General features: G+C 51.5%; 1 protein-coding gene across 1 annotated transcript; it reads right to left on the bottom strand.

Moving 5' to 3' along the window:
* Nucleotides 1-10,328: 10,328 nt before the first annotated feature.
* LOC117871586 (interleukin-36 receptor antagonist protein-like) lies at nt 10,329-14,593 on the bottom strand. Its single transcript, XM_034759397.1, has 4 exons — nt 14,468-14,593; nt 13,061-13,186; nt 12,443-12,567; nt 10,329-11,067 (listed from the first exon to the last, which is right to left on the bottom strand). The coding sequence occupies exons 1-4, from the start codon at nt 14,568-14,570 to the stop codon at nt 10,852-10,854; spliced, it is 570 nt and encodes a 189-aa protein (XP_034615288.1). The 5' UTR covers nt 14,571-14,593; the 3' UTR covers nt 10,329-10,851.
* Nucleotides 14,594-15,329: the final 736 nt, after the last annotated feature.

Genomic DNA, 15,329 nt, shown 5'->3' with positions numbered 1-15,329 from the left:
GCAGGTAAATAAACTGGCCCGGCCCGCCAGGGTGCTTACCCTGGCGAGCCACGTGCCAGAGGTTGCCGACCCCTGTACTAGACTGTGGGACAAACTCCCCCAGGAGCTAAGGACCAACGCAAACCTCCTCATCCCCCATCTCAAGAGCTGGCTGCCCTTTTCTGACCAACCTCCGCTGAGAGCAACACAGAGCAGCATGGACCTTGCAAAACAAACAGAATCCAACCCAATCACACCACACACAGAACGAACCGCATGTGGCGGATGTGAGTCATGCTGCTTAATACATGACTGGAAAGCACCCAGATGCCATGGTGATGGGGATGGGACAGGAACCCACATAGAATCAAAATACCTGGGTCAGCCTGTGGTTCCTGCCTCTTGGAATCAATGACTGATTTCCCTGCAGCCTTCTTCTAGTTTTCATACTGGGATATGGTAGAGGAGGGTGGAAATAGAACTGGGGGGCAATGGACCCTAGAAACCTCCATCTTGCAGTGCCCAGTTATGCCCGCTGGACGCTGCAAGCTTATATGAGTTCGTCAATTTAACAAAGAAATTGATCTTTACCAGGCTTGTTATCCCAAGGGGAGCCTCTGACATGCTTCAAACCAAACGCACTGCTTCAGGTAGAATAAACAAACAAACGTATTAACTATAAAGATAGATTTTAAGTGATTATAAGTCAAAGCGTAACAAGTCAGACCGGTTACCAAAATAAAATAAAATAAAATATAAGCATGCAGTCTAAACTCTCAACCCTATTAGACTGGGCAGTAACTAGATTAAGCAGTTTTTTTCACCCCACTGGATGTTGCAGTCCTTAATTTGCAGGTTTGTTCCTTAAACCTGGGCCAATAACCTGTGTTGGAGTCCTATCTTCTTCTCAGTGTCTTGGTTGCTTGCAGCATAGGTGTGGGCAGGAGAAGGGCCCAGTATGTATCCACTGGGTCTGTTTTATACTCTCGGTCCATGTGCTTGGGGAGCACAAGTCCAGGCATGTCTGGGGGCCATTGCTGAGTCTCCAAGCAAGGTTGAGCAATTCCCCTGGTGTGGCCTCATGCAGGTGAGTCATTTAAATGTAGCTCCCTTGCTGGGCAATGGCTGGTGATGGGCTGTTTCACACCCCGCCCGGGTGTTGGTTCTTTCCTTGCTGTTGCCTTTGGGGAGCTAATATCTGGCTGATTCCCCAACTTACAGCATGTTTTAGTGACCATCTTACTACACAATTCTCACAACTTCATAAAAGATATACATGCATTAAAGATATACATGTATGGCTAGAGAAATGACTTTCAGCAGATCATAACCTTTCCCCTGATACCTTACAAGGCCTACTTTATATGTGAGATCACGATTATATGAAAATGAAGAACATGGGGGTTACAGTATGCTCCCCCAAGGTACAGAATGTCACACACCCCCAAAACCCAATTCAGTAAAATTGATGTGAATTCATTAAATGGTCTGTATCACAAAATCTGCATTTTTTTTTGCCCCAAAAAAGTTTCAGTCAAAAAATTTCTCCAGGCAGCAGGGTCGTGACACCTTTGGCAATTCTCTTGCAAGAAGGGAAAAAGTAATGTACTATGCACATTTCTACAGGAGGTTACTTTGGGCTTGGTGTAGGATTAAGGGTTTGGAACAGCTTCCATGTGAGGAGAGACTATTCAGCTTGGAAAAGAGACAACTAAGGGGGCATATGATAGAGGTCTATAAAATCGTGACTGGTGTGGAGAAAGTGAATAGGGAAATGTTATTTACTCCTTCACATACCTCCAGAACCAAGGGTCACCAATGAAATTAATAGGCAGCAGGTTTAAAACAAACAAAAGGAAGTACTTCGTCACACAACGCACAGTCAACATGTGGAACTTGTTGCTAGAGGATGTTGTTAGGGCCAAAAGTATAACTGGGTTCAAAAAAGAATTAGACATGAGGCTCGGAAAAAGACAAAGGGAAATGGATCTCATTAACCAGCTTCTGGTATGTAGCTTTTCCTGTTATAATGCAGAGGCAGGACAGGCCCAGATACAATGTATAAACAAGCAAATACATTTAACAGAGGGGAACGCACTCTCAGCCAGTCCTTTCTGGGAAGCCCTTGACTTTGGAATGGAAGAGGCTATGCTGTCATTTATGTTTTGTCAGGCCCCAAAGCACTGGAAGGAAGCCTCTTAGTAATGCTCCTTACACAGCCATAGAGGTCAAGCCAGAGAGTTGCACTTCTTTAGACTGCTGGGTTGGAAGTTCCCTCCTGTTGTTCAGAGCCCAGCCCTCAGAGAAGCTGGACCAGAGTAGATGGATTTTTCCATTCACTGGCAATTCTGGGGGCGTGGGGGGAAATTGGGGGTCAAAATTTTTAGCAAATTGAAAAAGTTTAAAAAATTGTTTTGGGTCAAACAGAATCAACCTTAAACAAAGTATTTTGTTTAGCTGTTGAGCCTTTTCCATCTTTTTTTTGAATAGTTCTTTAATAAAATTGAAGGAAATTTCAAACTAAAACCTTATGTTGAAGAAGGGAAAAATCAAAACATTTTGGGGGAATTCTTTGCAAAAGCTGGTTAGGGCTGAAAGAATTCAGTGACACTGACGTGTGTTGGCTAAAAAGTTTGGTGTCATCAAATGTGCATCTTTCACTGAAAAAAGTTTCAGCTGGAAAACTTTCACTCGGCTCTAGCCCAGAGCCTGTTTGGCCTGTGCCGGGGGAGTATTTGAGCCAGTGTATTTCATCTCACACCACAGAACAGAGGATAAGCAAAACAACACAGCCAGAGCCATGAGGGGCTAGAGGATCCAGATGTGGATATGGAGTTGGGCATCAGTTTATTGCTAGAATTATTTATACTTCAATGAGGGCTGGTCAATTCTATCATTGCAAAAGCTCCAGTAAATTTCATTCACTCTTCCCTCCATCGTCTAGTGTCAGTCTGTATCAATATATAACAGAGTATTCCATATATGTAAATAATGACTCCACCATGAGCCAGGGATTGAACCAGCGTCAAGGGCATAAGCTTCTGCCACTGGAACCAAAGGAGCAACTCCACCAGCTGGCACCAGTCGTGAGCTTTTATCGTCTGTGTAGATTAGCTATTAGAAGGGGGCACAACTCACTCAGCCAGTGTGTTTTACACAGAAACAGGTGCCCATTTGCAGGGATGGAAAAAATGCGTGTCTTCAACAGATGACTAATGAACCTAAGTTTCAGAGTCCGATTGCTGCTGGAGCTCCCACTGGGATGGGACTGCTTGGCTCCGCCCCCTATGGGTGCCTTAAAGGCACAATCTAGCCCAAAATCTTTTTAAAGTAAAACTCAGTGATCTCTGACTCCCCTGTGCAGCAAGTATTAATACCTGGGGGAGCAAACAACTGTGCATATCTCTCTATCAGTGTTATAGAGGGTGAACAAATTTATGAGTTTACCCTGTATAAGCTTTATACAGAGTAAAACGGGTTTCTTTGGGGTTGGATCCCATTGGCAACTGGGTATCTGGGTACTAGAGACAGGAGCACTTCTTAAGGTGTTTTCAGTTAAGCCTGCAGCTTTTGTGGGACGTGGTTCAGACCTGGATCTGTGTGTGTAGCAGGCTAGCATGTCTGGCACAACCAGGCAGGTTACTGAAGTCCCAAGCTGGCAGGGAAAACGGGCTCAGAGGTAGTCTCAGTACATCAGGTGGCAGTCCCAAGGGGGTTTCTGTGACCCAACCCGTCACACCCAGATCACACCCAAATTGTTCATGACAATCAGCAAAAGCTGGAGACAAACTGGGACAGAAGGGTGGAAAGGCCACCCAAATCTGGCCAGGTGATGAGCCTCTGAATAAAAATCTCAGTTCACACATGCTCAGTAGAGACTTGTTAGAGTTTGGCCGCTAAATTTTTCAAAGATTCTATCTGTACTGATCGTGCTCCATCCCATGGCTGCCAGGGCAGAGCAGGACCAGGGATTATTATTATTATTTGTTGGGATTGCAGCAGCACCAGGAAGCCCCAGTCAGGACCCTGGGCCCTATTGTGCTAGGTGCGGAGACCAACGCCCATCATCCTGCCCAACTTTGTCTCATTGTTTGCTTGGATTTCCCTGTCAGTCTGTCTGTCTCCACCTGTTGTCTCTTGTGTAATATTTAGATTGTCCTCTCTTTGGATACACACACACACACACACACACACACACACATGAAAATACAGTCCCTGTCTCAAACATTCCTATTTCTCTATAGGCTACTCCTCTCTGTCTCTCTTTGGCCCCTTCTGTGGAGTAGCAACCACAAGGGAATATTTCTAACACCTGTCTCTCAGCATCTTTAGGGTAAGAAAAGCAAGAAACGAGCAAAGCCGGAGGGAGAGAAGAGGCTGTGCCATACATTGCTGAACCCCAGAGAGGCGAAATCACCCCAGAGACACGTTTCTAGCTGCCGGACTGTAGTTCGCGCACAGCTCACAGCTCTCTGATCCATTCCTCGGGTCTCCCACAAAGCCCTGAGAGCCCTCTGTGGAGGACCCAGGCAGATGTCTCTTCAGCCATCCCCCAGCAATTTGTACTGTAACTTAGGCGGGGCGGTTTCCCCTGGGGTAATCTTGGGAGTGCAAAATATTCACCTCACAGTAGAGGTATTCCAGGAAAGAAGCAGGGACAAAATATAGGGCAGGCCGGAAGACACAGAAGTGGGAATGGAAACCTGGATGTCACCAGTGTCCTGGGGTACGGCCCCGCAGCAGCAAGTCTCAGAGGCCAGGCCTACAGACTCATGCAACGGGGCTAAACATAGCAGGGTAAACTTTCCTGCTCGGGCTGGAGTCTGGGCTCTGAAACCTGGGGCCTGGGACTGGGAGGGGGAGGGAAGCCCAGTCTCAGGGCCTGAGCAGAAATGGTTACACTGGTATTTTTAGCCCTGTCATGCAAGCCTGAGTCTGTAGAGCCAGAGTCAGAGACTCACGGCCGTGGGTCTTTTATTTTGCAGTGTAGATGTGGCCCTGGGGAACCCACGCCTCCTTGCTAGCCCCCTCCTGGCCCCACAGACACGTCAAGCAAGAGCGCTGACCAGAAGTCACCCTGCCTAAGTGAACTAAGTGTAAGGGGACTGTTGCCCCCTTACTAACATTCAGTGGGGGTGTTTTGGTTGGTTAGCTCCCAGCACTAAAAGATTGGGGAGACGCCAATGCTCCAGGTCAGCCTCAGCCTCTGAGCCTGATTGACAGGGCGGGCAGGCTAATCAGGGAGTCAGGAGGCCAGGGGGGTCCCGTCCGCCATGTGAGCTGGAATTGCCTGGGTCAGACAGAGTGGGGCTGAGCTGAGGAGAAAGCAGGGGCCCACACTGAGCTGGGGAGCAGAGCCGTGCCAGATCCAGAGGGGCCAGAAAAGCAGCCACAGAGCCAGAGACACAGCCCAGGGAGAGCAGATCCTGTGCTGGGAGCAGAGCTGCAGCCACAGAGCCAGGTGTGGTGAGCAAGTGGGGCCAGCCAAAGAGGGACCTTGGGCAAAGGACTCAGTGCAAAAAGACACCCCTAGCCAAGGGTCCTTGCAGGCCAGACTGGGAGGGGGATCTTAACCTGATGGGGGGCTGATGCTGGGAAGAAGGGTCCCGGCACCCAAAGTCCAGAAGTGTGTGGCCACCACCATTGCAAGTGTCCAACCCGCAGCATCCCTGCAGCACGAACAGGGCCTGAGAAGGAGACCTGGGACCTACAAGGAACAGAATGTGAACTGCCCTGATGTTCCAGAGACACTGTTTGTAATGTTCCCTGCCACAGAGCCCGGGTGATGTGTTTTCCTTTAACCTTTCCCATTTTTCCTTATTTTTTTTTTAATTAATTGTTAAACAACTTGTATTTGCTTTAAATTGTATGAAATGATCAGTGGGTCAGGGAGGTGCTCAGTGCAGAGAGAGCACCCCAGAGTGGGGACACCCCAGCCCCTGTCCTAGGTGACCACAGCAGTGTTGAGGATCGAGCCCCCCAGGAATCCTGGGCCCAGCCTTGTTGGGGTTACGAGGACTCTGCCAGACAGGAGAGTGGAAGGGGAGTCATCGAGGGCAGGGAGGCCTCTGGGTAAAGGAAGTGGGAGTGAGGACTCAGCTTCTTTCGCTAGCCCACTTCACCAGGGTAGTGCAGAAGCCAGGAAAGTTCCCCACAATAGCGGAACCATTCCCCTGCTTACACAAGTGAACACGGGGGCATCTCAGGGTATGAAACCAACTCCCCACATGACCCTCTGGGGCTTCCTAAACAGGCAAAGCACAGAGCTGCCCAGAGGATCTCCATCTACCCATGTAGCTAAGGCAGCTGGCAGAGCTAAGAAAACTGGCACAAGCTACTCTGTCCACTGGCAGACAGAGATAAACCAGCCAGCACTGCCAGCCCATTTCCATACCATGCCCAGACCCCAAACCCACCTGCCTGCAGCCTGAGAGGCATGAGGGCTCCAGATATTGCTGGTGCTGTTCAGCCACAGCCTTCTCAGCAACAGGAGACGCAAGGCAGGGCAGTGTTGGGAAAGCGTCTAAAAGCCAAGGGTTGGGTTATCAAGCCAGGTGCCTTAATGAAATGGGCAAGTCATCCTCCCTCAGGGCGAGGCTGAGCATCACTTTTCATTGGTAGATCTCAAAGCACTTCATTACCCCCATTTCACAGATGGGGAAACTGAGGCACACATAAATCAAGTGAATTCCCCAATGTCACCCAGAAGTCTAGTGGCAGAGCCCAGAACAGGTTTCCTGAGTCCCCGCCCAGCACTCTATCCCCTAGGCAACACTGCCTCTGGACTCAACACCCGCCTGTTGCCAGCCAGGATGTTCATGGCTATAACGGACACATTGCACTCTCTGCTCCGGGCAGCATCACCAGAGCTGCGAGTGCATGTGGCAGACACTGAAGAGACTCTGCGTTTGCTCCCCCAACAACCGGTTCTGCATCCACAGAGCCAGACATCTCCTCCCCACTCAGAGAAATCTTATCTGTGAAGTAACCTGAACATGCCTCACTCTGCAAACACCTAATCCTGTCTCTGGGTACAGCCTACTCAGGTTAACTGGGCTCTCCGCTGCCCAGCATTGGCCTTTGCCATTATGGGGCTGGAGGCACAGTACCAGTCCGCCCCCTGCTGCCCAGCCCGGGGTACGAGTCCTAAGACCCAGTTCCAAACAGGACTTCTGCCACAAGCATGCCAGCTATCATCTAGTACAGAGGCTCACTTCTGCCCCTGCCTGTGATCCTGACTGCAGCAGGTGTGGGGGGGTCTCCAGGTTTTATGGCTGGTAAATACTGCTGCACATACGGCATTGAACACCCAGATCCTTTATTTATACACAGAACAGGCGCAGTGTGTGTCAGCCTTCCACACAGACCCACCCCCCGTCTCAACCCTGCTTGGAGGGCTCTCTTTCAGGGGCGACTTTGGAGCTCAGCCTCCCAGGCCCACTCATTCCCTTGCCTCTCTGCAGAGGGGCCAGTCAGCGGCAGCCGTTTCCTGCAGCTCTATTAGGTTCTGCACAGAGTTCATCAGGTCACTTCCCAAAGTGTCACCACATACTATAGCTAGCAGAGGATACCAATGACCCCGGGCCACTGATACACTCGGGGCCAACCCTAGGGAAAATGGCGCCTGGGTTAGGGTGACCAGATGTCCCGACTTTATAGGGACAATCCCAATTTTTGGGTCTTTTCTTATATAGACTCCTATTACCCCCCCAGCCGCGTCCCGATTTTTCACATTTGCTCTCTGGTGACCCTAGACTGAGTCAACTTATATTTTGGCACCCCTGGACCCGCTGCCTCCCTATTGCCTCCCCACCATCACCCCGTCCCCCAATGCCTCCCACCCATCCCCGCATCGACCCTGGACCACGCTGCCGCCCTGGGCACCAGCCCCTCTGCCTCTTCCTTCCTCCATTGCCCCAAGCTCCCTTCTGTGACCTCTCACCCCAGGCCCACCCTGCTCTTTGCCTCTTGAGCATGGTGCCCCTCTGACCATGGCACCCTGGGTGGTCTTCCCAGTCACCCAACCATAAGGCCGGCCCTGGGTGCACTGGCCAGGGACCCAAAGTTAAAGGTTCTGTCTCATCACCCTTCCCCTGAACCATCCAATCTCCCAGACAAGGTGGCTGGAACGAGGTGTGAACTATGCCAGTTTAGCCTCCGTGAGCAGCTGGAGGACAGACTGGCCTCGTCTGTCCTGGGGCTGGGCCCCAATTTCAGCCATCAGTGGCCTGCCCCAGGAGAAGCTCCAACTGTTGAAACATTTAGACTAGACAAGCTAAACTGCTCTTAGCCGTGACTGGCTCTGGAGCAGGGCTCACCGCAGTTTATGCCAGTGCCGCCAGAGCTGAAAGAAATGTGCAAGGTAGATGGCCTCATCTCTCTACAGCTTCCCGAAAGTGGGTCAACAAAATGCAAAAAGTGACCACAGTGGAGATTTTGAGTCACAAAACATTTATTTCCTCTCGCTTGCTCCCCATGTACGGAATTTCAAAACTGCATTTAACCAAGGGGAAAAACCAGAAAAGGAAGTCACTTATCACAATGTATCTGAGCTGCAGTGAGTGAATATCCGTTAAGTGAAAGTTTGGTTAGAAAAAGGCCAAACAGATATTGAGATGCGATCACAGTATGTCTGAAGGAGCCGTAAGCAAAGCCACCAACGTGTACAATACAGCTCCCCATCTAGCCAGCGGCCCAGAGCTTGGACTATATTTCAAAGCATTTTATAGAGGTCTAGACGCGAGAGCCCCATTGACCTTAATGAAAGTGGCACTAAATTATCCAGGTGGTAATTTAATAATTCAGGGGATAATGCTTGGCATATCCAGCTATGTTTCTGATGAATGTAGCAAAACATCTTCATCTGAATATCTACTGGGGTATTTATTGGCATATTTCACTCATTCACAGCACATGGTGACGCGGCCAATTTGCACTTCCCATTGAGTTCATATAGCAGAGCGTAGTCTAATCCAAAGTATGGTGGGTTCACACTTAATAAAACACCAAAGGGAAGATTAAGAAACAGTTTAACATTTTTAGCAATGACTTAGAAGAAAACAAAAGCATCACCGAAAGTTTGCAGATGACACAAAAATTGGGAGAGTGATATATAACGAAGAGGACAGGTCACTGATACAGAGAGATCTGGATTGCTTAGTAAACTGGGCGCAACTAAACAATATGTGTTTTAATACTGCTAAATGTAAATGGATACATCTGGGAACAAAGGCGGCAGGCCATATTTACATGATGGGAGATTCTAACCTAGGAAGCAGGGACACTGAAAAAGATTTGGGGGGTGCGGTGGATCATCAGCTGGACATGAGCTCCCAGTGCAATGCTATAGCCACAAGAGCTAATGTGATCATGAGTTGCACGAACAGGGGAATTTCGAGTAGGAGCAGAGAGGTTAATTCCTTCTATATTTGGCACTAGTGAGACCACAGCTGGAATCCTGTGTCCAGTTCTGGTGCCCACAATTCAAGAAGGATGTTGGTAAATGGGAGAGAGTTCAAAGAAGAGCCACAAGAATGATGAAAGGATTAGAAAACCTGCATTACAGTGAGAGACCCAAAGAGCTCCATCTATTTAGTTTAACAAAGTGAAGGGGTGGTTGATCAAAGTCTATAAGTATCTACAGGGGGAACAAATATTTAATAATGGGCTCTTCAGTCTAGCAGAGGAAGGTCTAACAAGAGCCAATGGCTGGAAGTTGAAGCTAGATACATTCAGACTGGAAATCAGATGTACCTTTTTAATGGTAAGAGTAATTAACCATGGAAACAATTTACCCAAGATCATGGTGGATTCTCCATCACCGGCAATTTTTAAATCCAGATGGGATGTTTTTTCTGACAGCTATGCTCTAGGGATTATTGTGGGCAGTTCTCTGGCTTGTGTGACACAGAAGATCTCACAATGGTCTCTTCTGGCCTTGGAATCTGTGAGGGAGTGTAAATCTGGTGAGAGATGTCTAAGGATTCAGTCCAGCTAACACCTTAACCTTGCCTCTGCTGCTTCCTACTGCGAGGAGTTCCGCTGACTGCAATGAGCATGCCCAGCGTAGCCAGCAGTGCACCCAGGAGTAAAGTGCCTGCAGAAATAGGCCCGTACTCATAGCATCCAAGCACTAAAAGGTGGCTAATGGGATTTGGGAGCTTTCTAAGGAGATCAGAACCTGCACCATGGCCCTGAGTCAGGAAAGAACATGAGCCACACTAATTTGAAGCATGTGTTTAAGTGCTATATTGCCCACAGCTGCTTTCCTGACCTGGATCTAATAACACCACTAACGCTACCACAGCATTTCCTTGGGGCCCTATGCTGCGTGGGACCATATTTGTTAGTGCAATGCCCAATCCTACATGAACCAATGTGACTGGGTCACAGGACCCTTCATGGTTGGCCCCGATGCAGGGGCTGGAGCTCCTTTTGGGATGGGTACCTAGTGATGCTGGCACAGAGATTCTGAGAGCAGGGGCTCACCCTGCCCTCCTCTGCTCTGAGTTTGTAGCAGGGGCTGGCTTTGACCTTTGGCTGGATCTTTAACAGCAAACGCTTTGCTCCCAACTATGTGTTGAGTGTTTGTGTTAACTGGAGGTTAATAAAAAACAAGACCATAAAAACCAGCCTGGCTAAATATCCCATCCCCTCTCAACTGCTCAGGATTTGCTTCCTTGGTGCCGGTGATGTCATAATGCCACGAGTTCTGGAGTCACCAGAGAGTCTCCCAGAAAAAGGAGAGTAGACACTACTTTAATTTCTAGGACTAAAAAGAAGGAAGCAATATCGTTTGGGGTGAAGGGGGGAACCTCTGCGGCCTTCGTCATCCATCGCATACTTCGAGTGTCTTCCCATCGCAGGCAGCTATTAGGTCAGAATCCTATTAAAATAGAACTCAGTGATCTCTGTCTCGCCCATGCGGTTGGTGATGCGGATGGGCTCGCTGTTCTTCTGGGAGGTGCAGAGAAACCAGCCTGGGTAGGCGGCTGACTCGAAGCGGTGGGTGCTGCCTTCAGGAATGTTGTGGAAAGTGAAGCGAGCGGCTTGCTCCTTGTCTTCAAATAATTCCATGATTTGCTTATTCTGAGTGGGGAAGAGAAAGGAAGATGTTGTTGGAGGAAGCTGGATTATTTCCTGGGAACAACATTCCCTGGGCGTTTAGCCCTTAGTTCTGCTGACTGATCAGGAGTTCTGCAAGTGTCTGTTATTCCTAACCAGTCTCAGGACCAGCTAGGATAACAATTATCAGCCTACTGGTTATTTGTGCTTGGCTCGCTGTCTGCGACTGGTCATCAAAGTCACATGCTACTGATCCTGTTCGCTGATTGGCTGAATGTAGTTTTATAAACAGGGGACTAAGAAATCGCAAATATCCCTAATGGCAGGTGACAATGGATGGTTGTCTAGCCCTTCCCCAAACATTTATGGGAACATAAGCCTACTTGTAGCAGAGGCTTACACGCCTCTGGCTTTGGGCCTGTCTGCTGCCTCAGTTTCCCTTTCCTCCCCAGTTAACTGAACTTCACACTGCCAGTGTTTTCTCACTAACTCTCCCCTTCCGGGAGTCTGGTTTATTAGCACAAAGTTCTAAACACACAGATCTTCCCCCAGCCTTCCTAGGGGGCTCACCACCTCGGGCCCAGGCTCTGAGTCCTCTCCCTGCTGAGCTGTCCTTCCTAGCAGGTCTCTCTCCCAGCTCTTCTAGCTCTGCAGAGACCCTCTGCCTAGGTCTCCTTGCCGGCTCTTTCCTAGGAGTGGAGCGAGCATCCATCCCCAGGGCTGCTCTCCCTGCAGTCTCCTCTGATTGCCCTCATATCCCCCAGCAGGCCTTGTACACCCCATCACATGACCTTGGTCTTCATTCCCTCCACCCTGGCAGGGTCAGATCAAGATTAAAGGTCAGATCGCTCTGTGACTCTGTCCATACAGATGCTCATGAATCGTGCATCGCATGGGGCCACAAACATGGCAAATGGGGCAACAGTTCAGAGCTCCAATGCATTTTATTGACCACCATTCAGTCCATATTGGACCAGCTCCATGGTGGGGAGAGAAGATTCCTCCATCACCTCCGCTCCTGTCGGTGGCAAGGACAAATCCCACTGAAAGTGAAAACAGTCAGTGCCAGCCTGTGGTTTCAAGGCCTGGACAGGTGAGATCAGAAGCTGAGGGGGCAGGGTCTGGACCCTGATTCCTCCTGCCCCCTTTGTGTCTCCAAGATGGAGCAGGGTCTTGGGCAGGGCCTCCTGCCCCTTAGCTTCTTGCTGCCCCCTGATGGGCACACGGCCCCACTCACCAAGCTCCCACATGGACAGCCTTATTCGGGAACCACGTCCACCCCACTCAGCCCCGGCTACTTCAGGATCCCGTCCCTGGTGGGGGCCAGGAGCAGCCACCTCAGAGGAAGGTGCAAATTCTGTTCCTCAAGGCTGGTAACTCCCCTGCTGAGGACACTCACCTCCAGCTGCAGGTTGGGTTGGGCCGATGTTCCACATGACAGGCAGCTACTTCCTCCCTGGACGCCCAGGATGATGGGATACTGTTTGCCCTGTACAAACCGGTTGGGCACCACGCTGAGTTTCTCTGCAGGGTGAACACGAGAGGACTCAGGTCTCTAGACTGCCAAGAGTCACTTTACCACAGGGGCACACACATGGCAGGGGGAGGCAGCATTAATCCACCCCCCCAAGGAGCAACCATGCGGGCAGCCCTTGAACCACAGACCTGGCAGCCTCCTGTCCCACCCTGCCTCCTGCTCTGCATCGAGCCCCCTGGCAGAATCCGCGGGGCTGGGGAGAGCAAGAGGCTCTGCACTCAGATTTCCTCCTTGCTGGGCACCGCCCCGGAGCGGTAGGGTGACCAGATGTCCCGATTTTATAGGGACAGTCCCGATATTTGAGGCTTTTTCTTATATAGAAGCCTATTACCTCCCCACCCCCGTCCCAATTTTTCACACTTGCTGTCTGGTCACCATATGGAGAGGGCAACGCGGCCCTCAACCCCTCACTGCCTTGGTTGGGGGAAAACAGCAGGACAGCCAGCGGGAGTGGGAAACGAGAGGGGGTGTGGAGCTCACCGGGGTCCGAGTTGGAGGTCTCGGCCACAAGATTGTTGCTCTGCAAGCGGACGACCTTCTGCTTGACGTCACGCAGGGTGAAGATGAACGGCGTGGGGAGGTCCATAATAGTGGAACCACCTTCCTCTGGATGATGGGGAAAGGCAAAACGTTAATGCAGGACCTTAACTGTAGAAATTCTCCTACGGTGACGAGGATGTCCGTAGTAAAGGGATCTGCCCCCCGGCAGCCCCATAGCTCCTTGCACTCCTCCCCTCCATTGCCCTGCAATGTCATGGCATTGCCCGGCGCCCCATGATCCCTCAGTGTGCACAGTGAATTCAGCTCCTTCCCTCTTAACTTGTCCCCTATAAACTATCCCAGGGAGAGCTCCTGCAAGGAAGCAGGTAACTGCCTAGGGCTTGCTGCTGCCCCTGCATCCCGGTCCCTGGGCCGAGCTCCAATGATACAGACCGGACTCTAAGAAATTGTATCTCCCTTTTTCTGAGAGTTTTCCCCTGAGATATGACCATAAAGCAAGCTTCTAGATCCCAGGGGAGATGGTTTAGATTGCACATAATTCAGGGCACTGGGGCCAGATTCTGTTCTCAGTGATGCTCCTGTAAACTGGGGATGCAAGCAGAGGTACTGGAACAATTTGTATAGTGGGAGTGCTGAGATCCATTGAACTACACTGTAAACCAGGAGGTGCGGCAGAACACACGCTCCCTTAATTCCAGCAGCACCTATTGGTGCAAGGCCTGTTGTCTGACCCTGCCATGCCCCTCCTTGGTGCTGGGCTGAGGACAGGGCCGGTGCAATCATTTAGGCAAACTAGGCAGTCGCCTAGGGCGCCTAGTGGTTGGGGGCGCCTAAAAGCCCGCTAAGGCGAGGAGGTGGAGTGGAAGTGAGCTGGGACGGGGGGGCGCGGGGAGGGCAGCCCTCAGTAATGGGGGGGGGGGCGCACAGGGGAACCGCTCCCCGCCCCAGATCACCTCCACTCTGCCTCCTCCGCTGAGCACACAGCCCCCGCTCTAATTCTCCTCCAATCGGCGCCGCAAGCCTGGGAGGGGAGGAGAATTAGAGCAGCGCTGGCATGCTAAGCGGAGAAGGCGGAGCCGAGGTGAGCTGGAGCGGGCTCCCCGGGCGGGGTTAGCTGCCGCGGGGAGGCCTCCCCGGGTGAGGGGAGTGGCGAGCTGCTGCGGGGCAGGGGTGACTGGGTTAGCTGCCACGGGGGGGTGGGGTTAGCTGGGTGAGCGCAAGGTGGAAGTTTCGCCTAGGGCGCGAAACTTCCTTGCACCGGCCCTGGCCAAGGACAAGAGTGAGCAGGAATTTGGCTGATGAGAAGGCACAAAAAGGAGTTTTGCCAGGGAGCCCTCTCAGGCCCTGAGATTCTCCTTTATCTGGAGCCCGCGCCCAGAGACTCACCTTTCGGAATGAATGTGTCGAACAAAACCTTCATGTCTTTGTCCTGATTCCCACGGGGTTCACTCGGCTGTCCCCCTGACCCTGCTCCTGGCTGGAATGCCATTGTGGTGGATGTGTGCCCGGTGACTGTCGTGTCCTGGTGGGAGTGGGGTGGCTGGGAAGAACAGATGGACACCAGCTCTCAGGCAGGCTGGTCCCATGGAGGGAGCCCCATTGGCCCTGCTGAGCCAAAATAGGGGCAGAGCAGGGCCCATCTTTGGCCCACTGCCCCCTTCAGATCTTGGCAGCCAGCAGCACATGGCATGGGGTGTGCAGGGGTGGGAGTGAGCCCCACCTGCCAAGCAACCTGATTGGCTTGGATCTTGATGGACAGCAAATCAGGGCTTGTTCCTCATCTCACCTCCCTTGGCCCAGCTCCAGGGCAGCTCCCCATGGAATCGCCAAAGGGGCCGCCCGCCCCATGGCTGTGGCAGGAGGAAGGCCGTGGACTGGCCACTGGCAATGCTGCTGGGGGAGGGATGCTTCCCCGCTAGGGCCCGGCCCAGGATGCAGCCATGGGGGCTACGGGTGGTGACCCCTCTCTGCCGCTCTGAGAAGGCTCCGGACTGGCTAGCTGGGGCCAGGTTGTCACCCCAGCTGCACCAACAGGGCTTGGCCAACCCAGGCTGCCCTATGCAGGAGGATCCAAGCCTCACAGCGCTCGTTAGCTGCTGGCAGGATGTGCTGGGCAAGGGGGGTTTCTCCAGCCAGGCTGGAGCCAGGGAATGACAGACACCAGGGTCAGTTAGTAACTGACCGCCCCTTAACCCAGTGGGCCACTGGGAATTTCACCCCTCGCTGCTCTGCCCCCGACAGGCCCCTG

Source organism: Trachemys scripta, chromosome 2, assembly GCF_013100865.1.
Source record: "Trachemys scripta elegans isolate TJP31775 chromosome 2, CAS_Tse_1.0, whole genome shotgun sequence".
NCBI lineage: Eukaryota > Metazoa > Chordata > Testudines > Emydidae > Trachemys > Trachemys scripta.
The sequence above is the reverse complement of the archived record's forward strand: the minus strand, read 5'-3'. Positions and strand labels throughout refer to the sequence as shown.

What these genes read in the sequence shown, in the direction of transcription:
- LOC117871586 (XM_034759397.1), bottom strand. Translation starts at nt 14,570, where the DNA reads ATGGCATTCCAGCCAGGAGCAGGGTCAGGGGGACAGCCGAGTGAACCC. An exon ending in CGACACATTCATTCCGAAAG is followed by an intron (nt 13,187 to 14,467) that starts GTGAGTCTCTGG and finishes CCCATCATCCAG; the next exon opens with AGGAAGGTGGTTCCACTATT. An exon ending in AACCCAACCTGCAGCTGGAG is followed by an intron (nt 11,068 to 12,442) that starts GTGAGTGTCCTC and finishes TTCCCCACTCAG; the next exon opens with AATAAGCAAATCATGGAATT.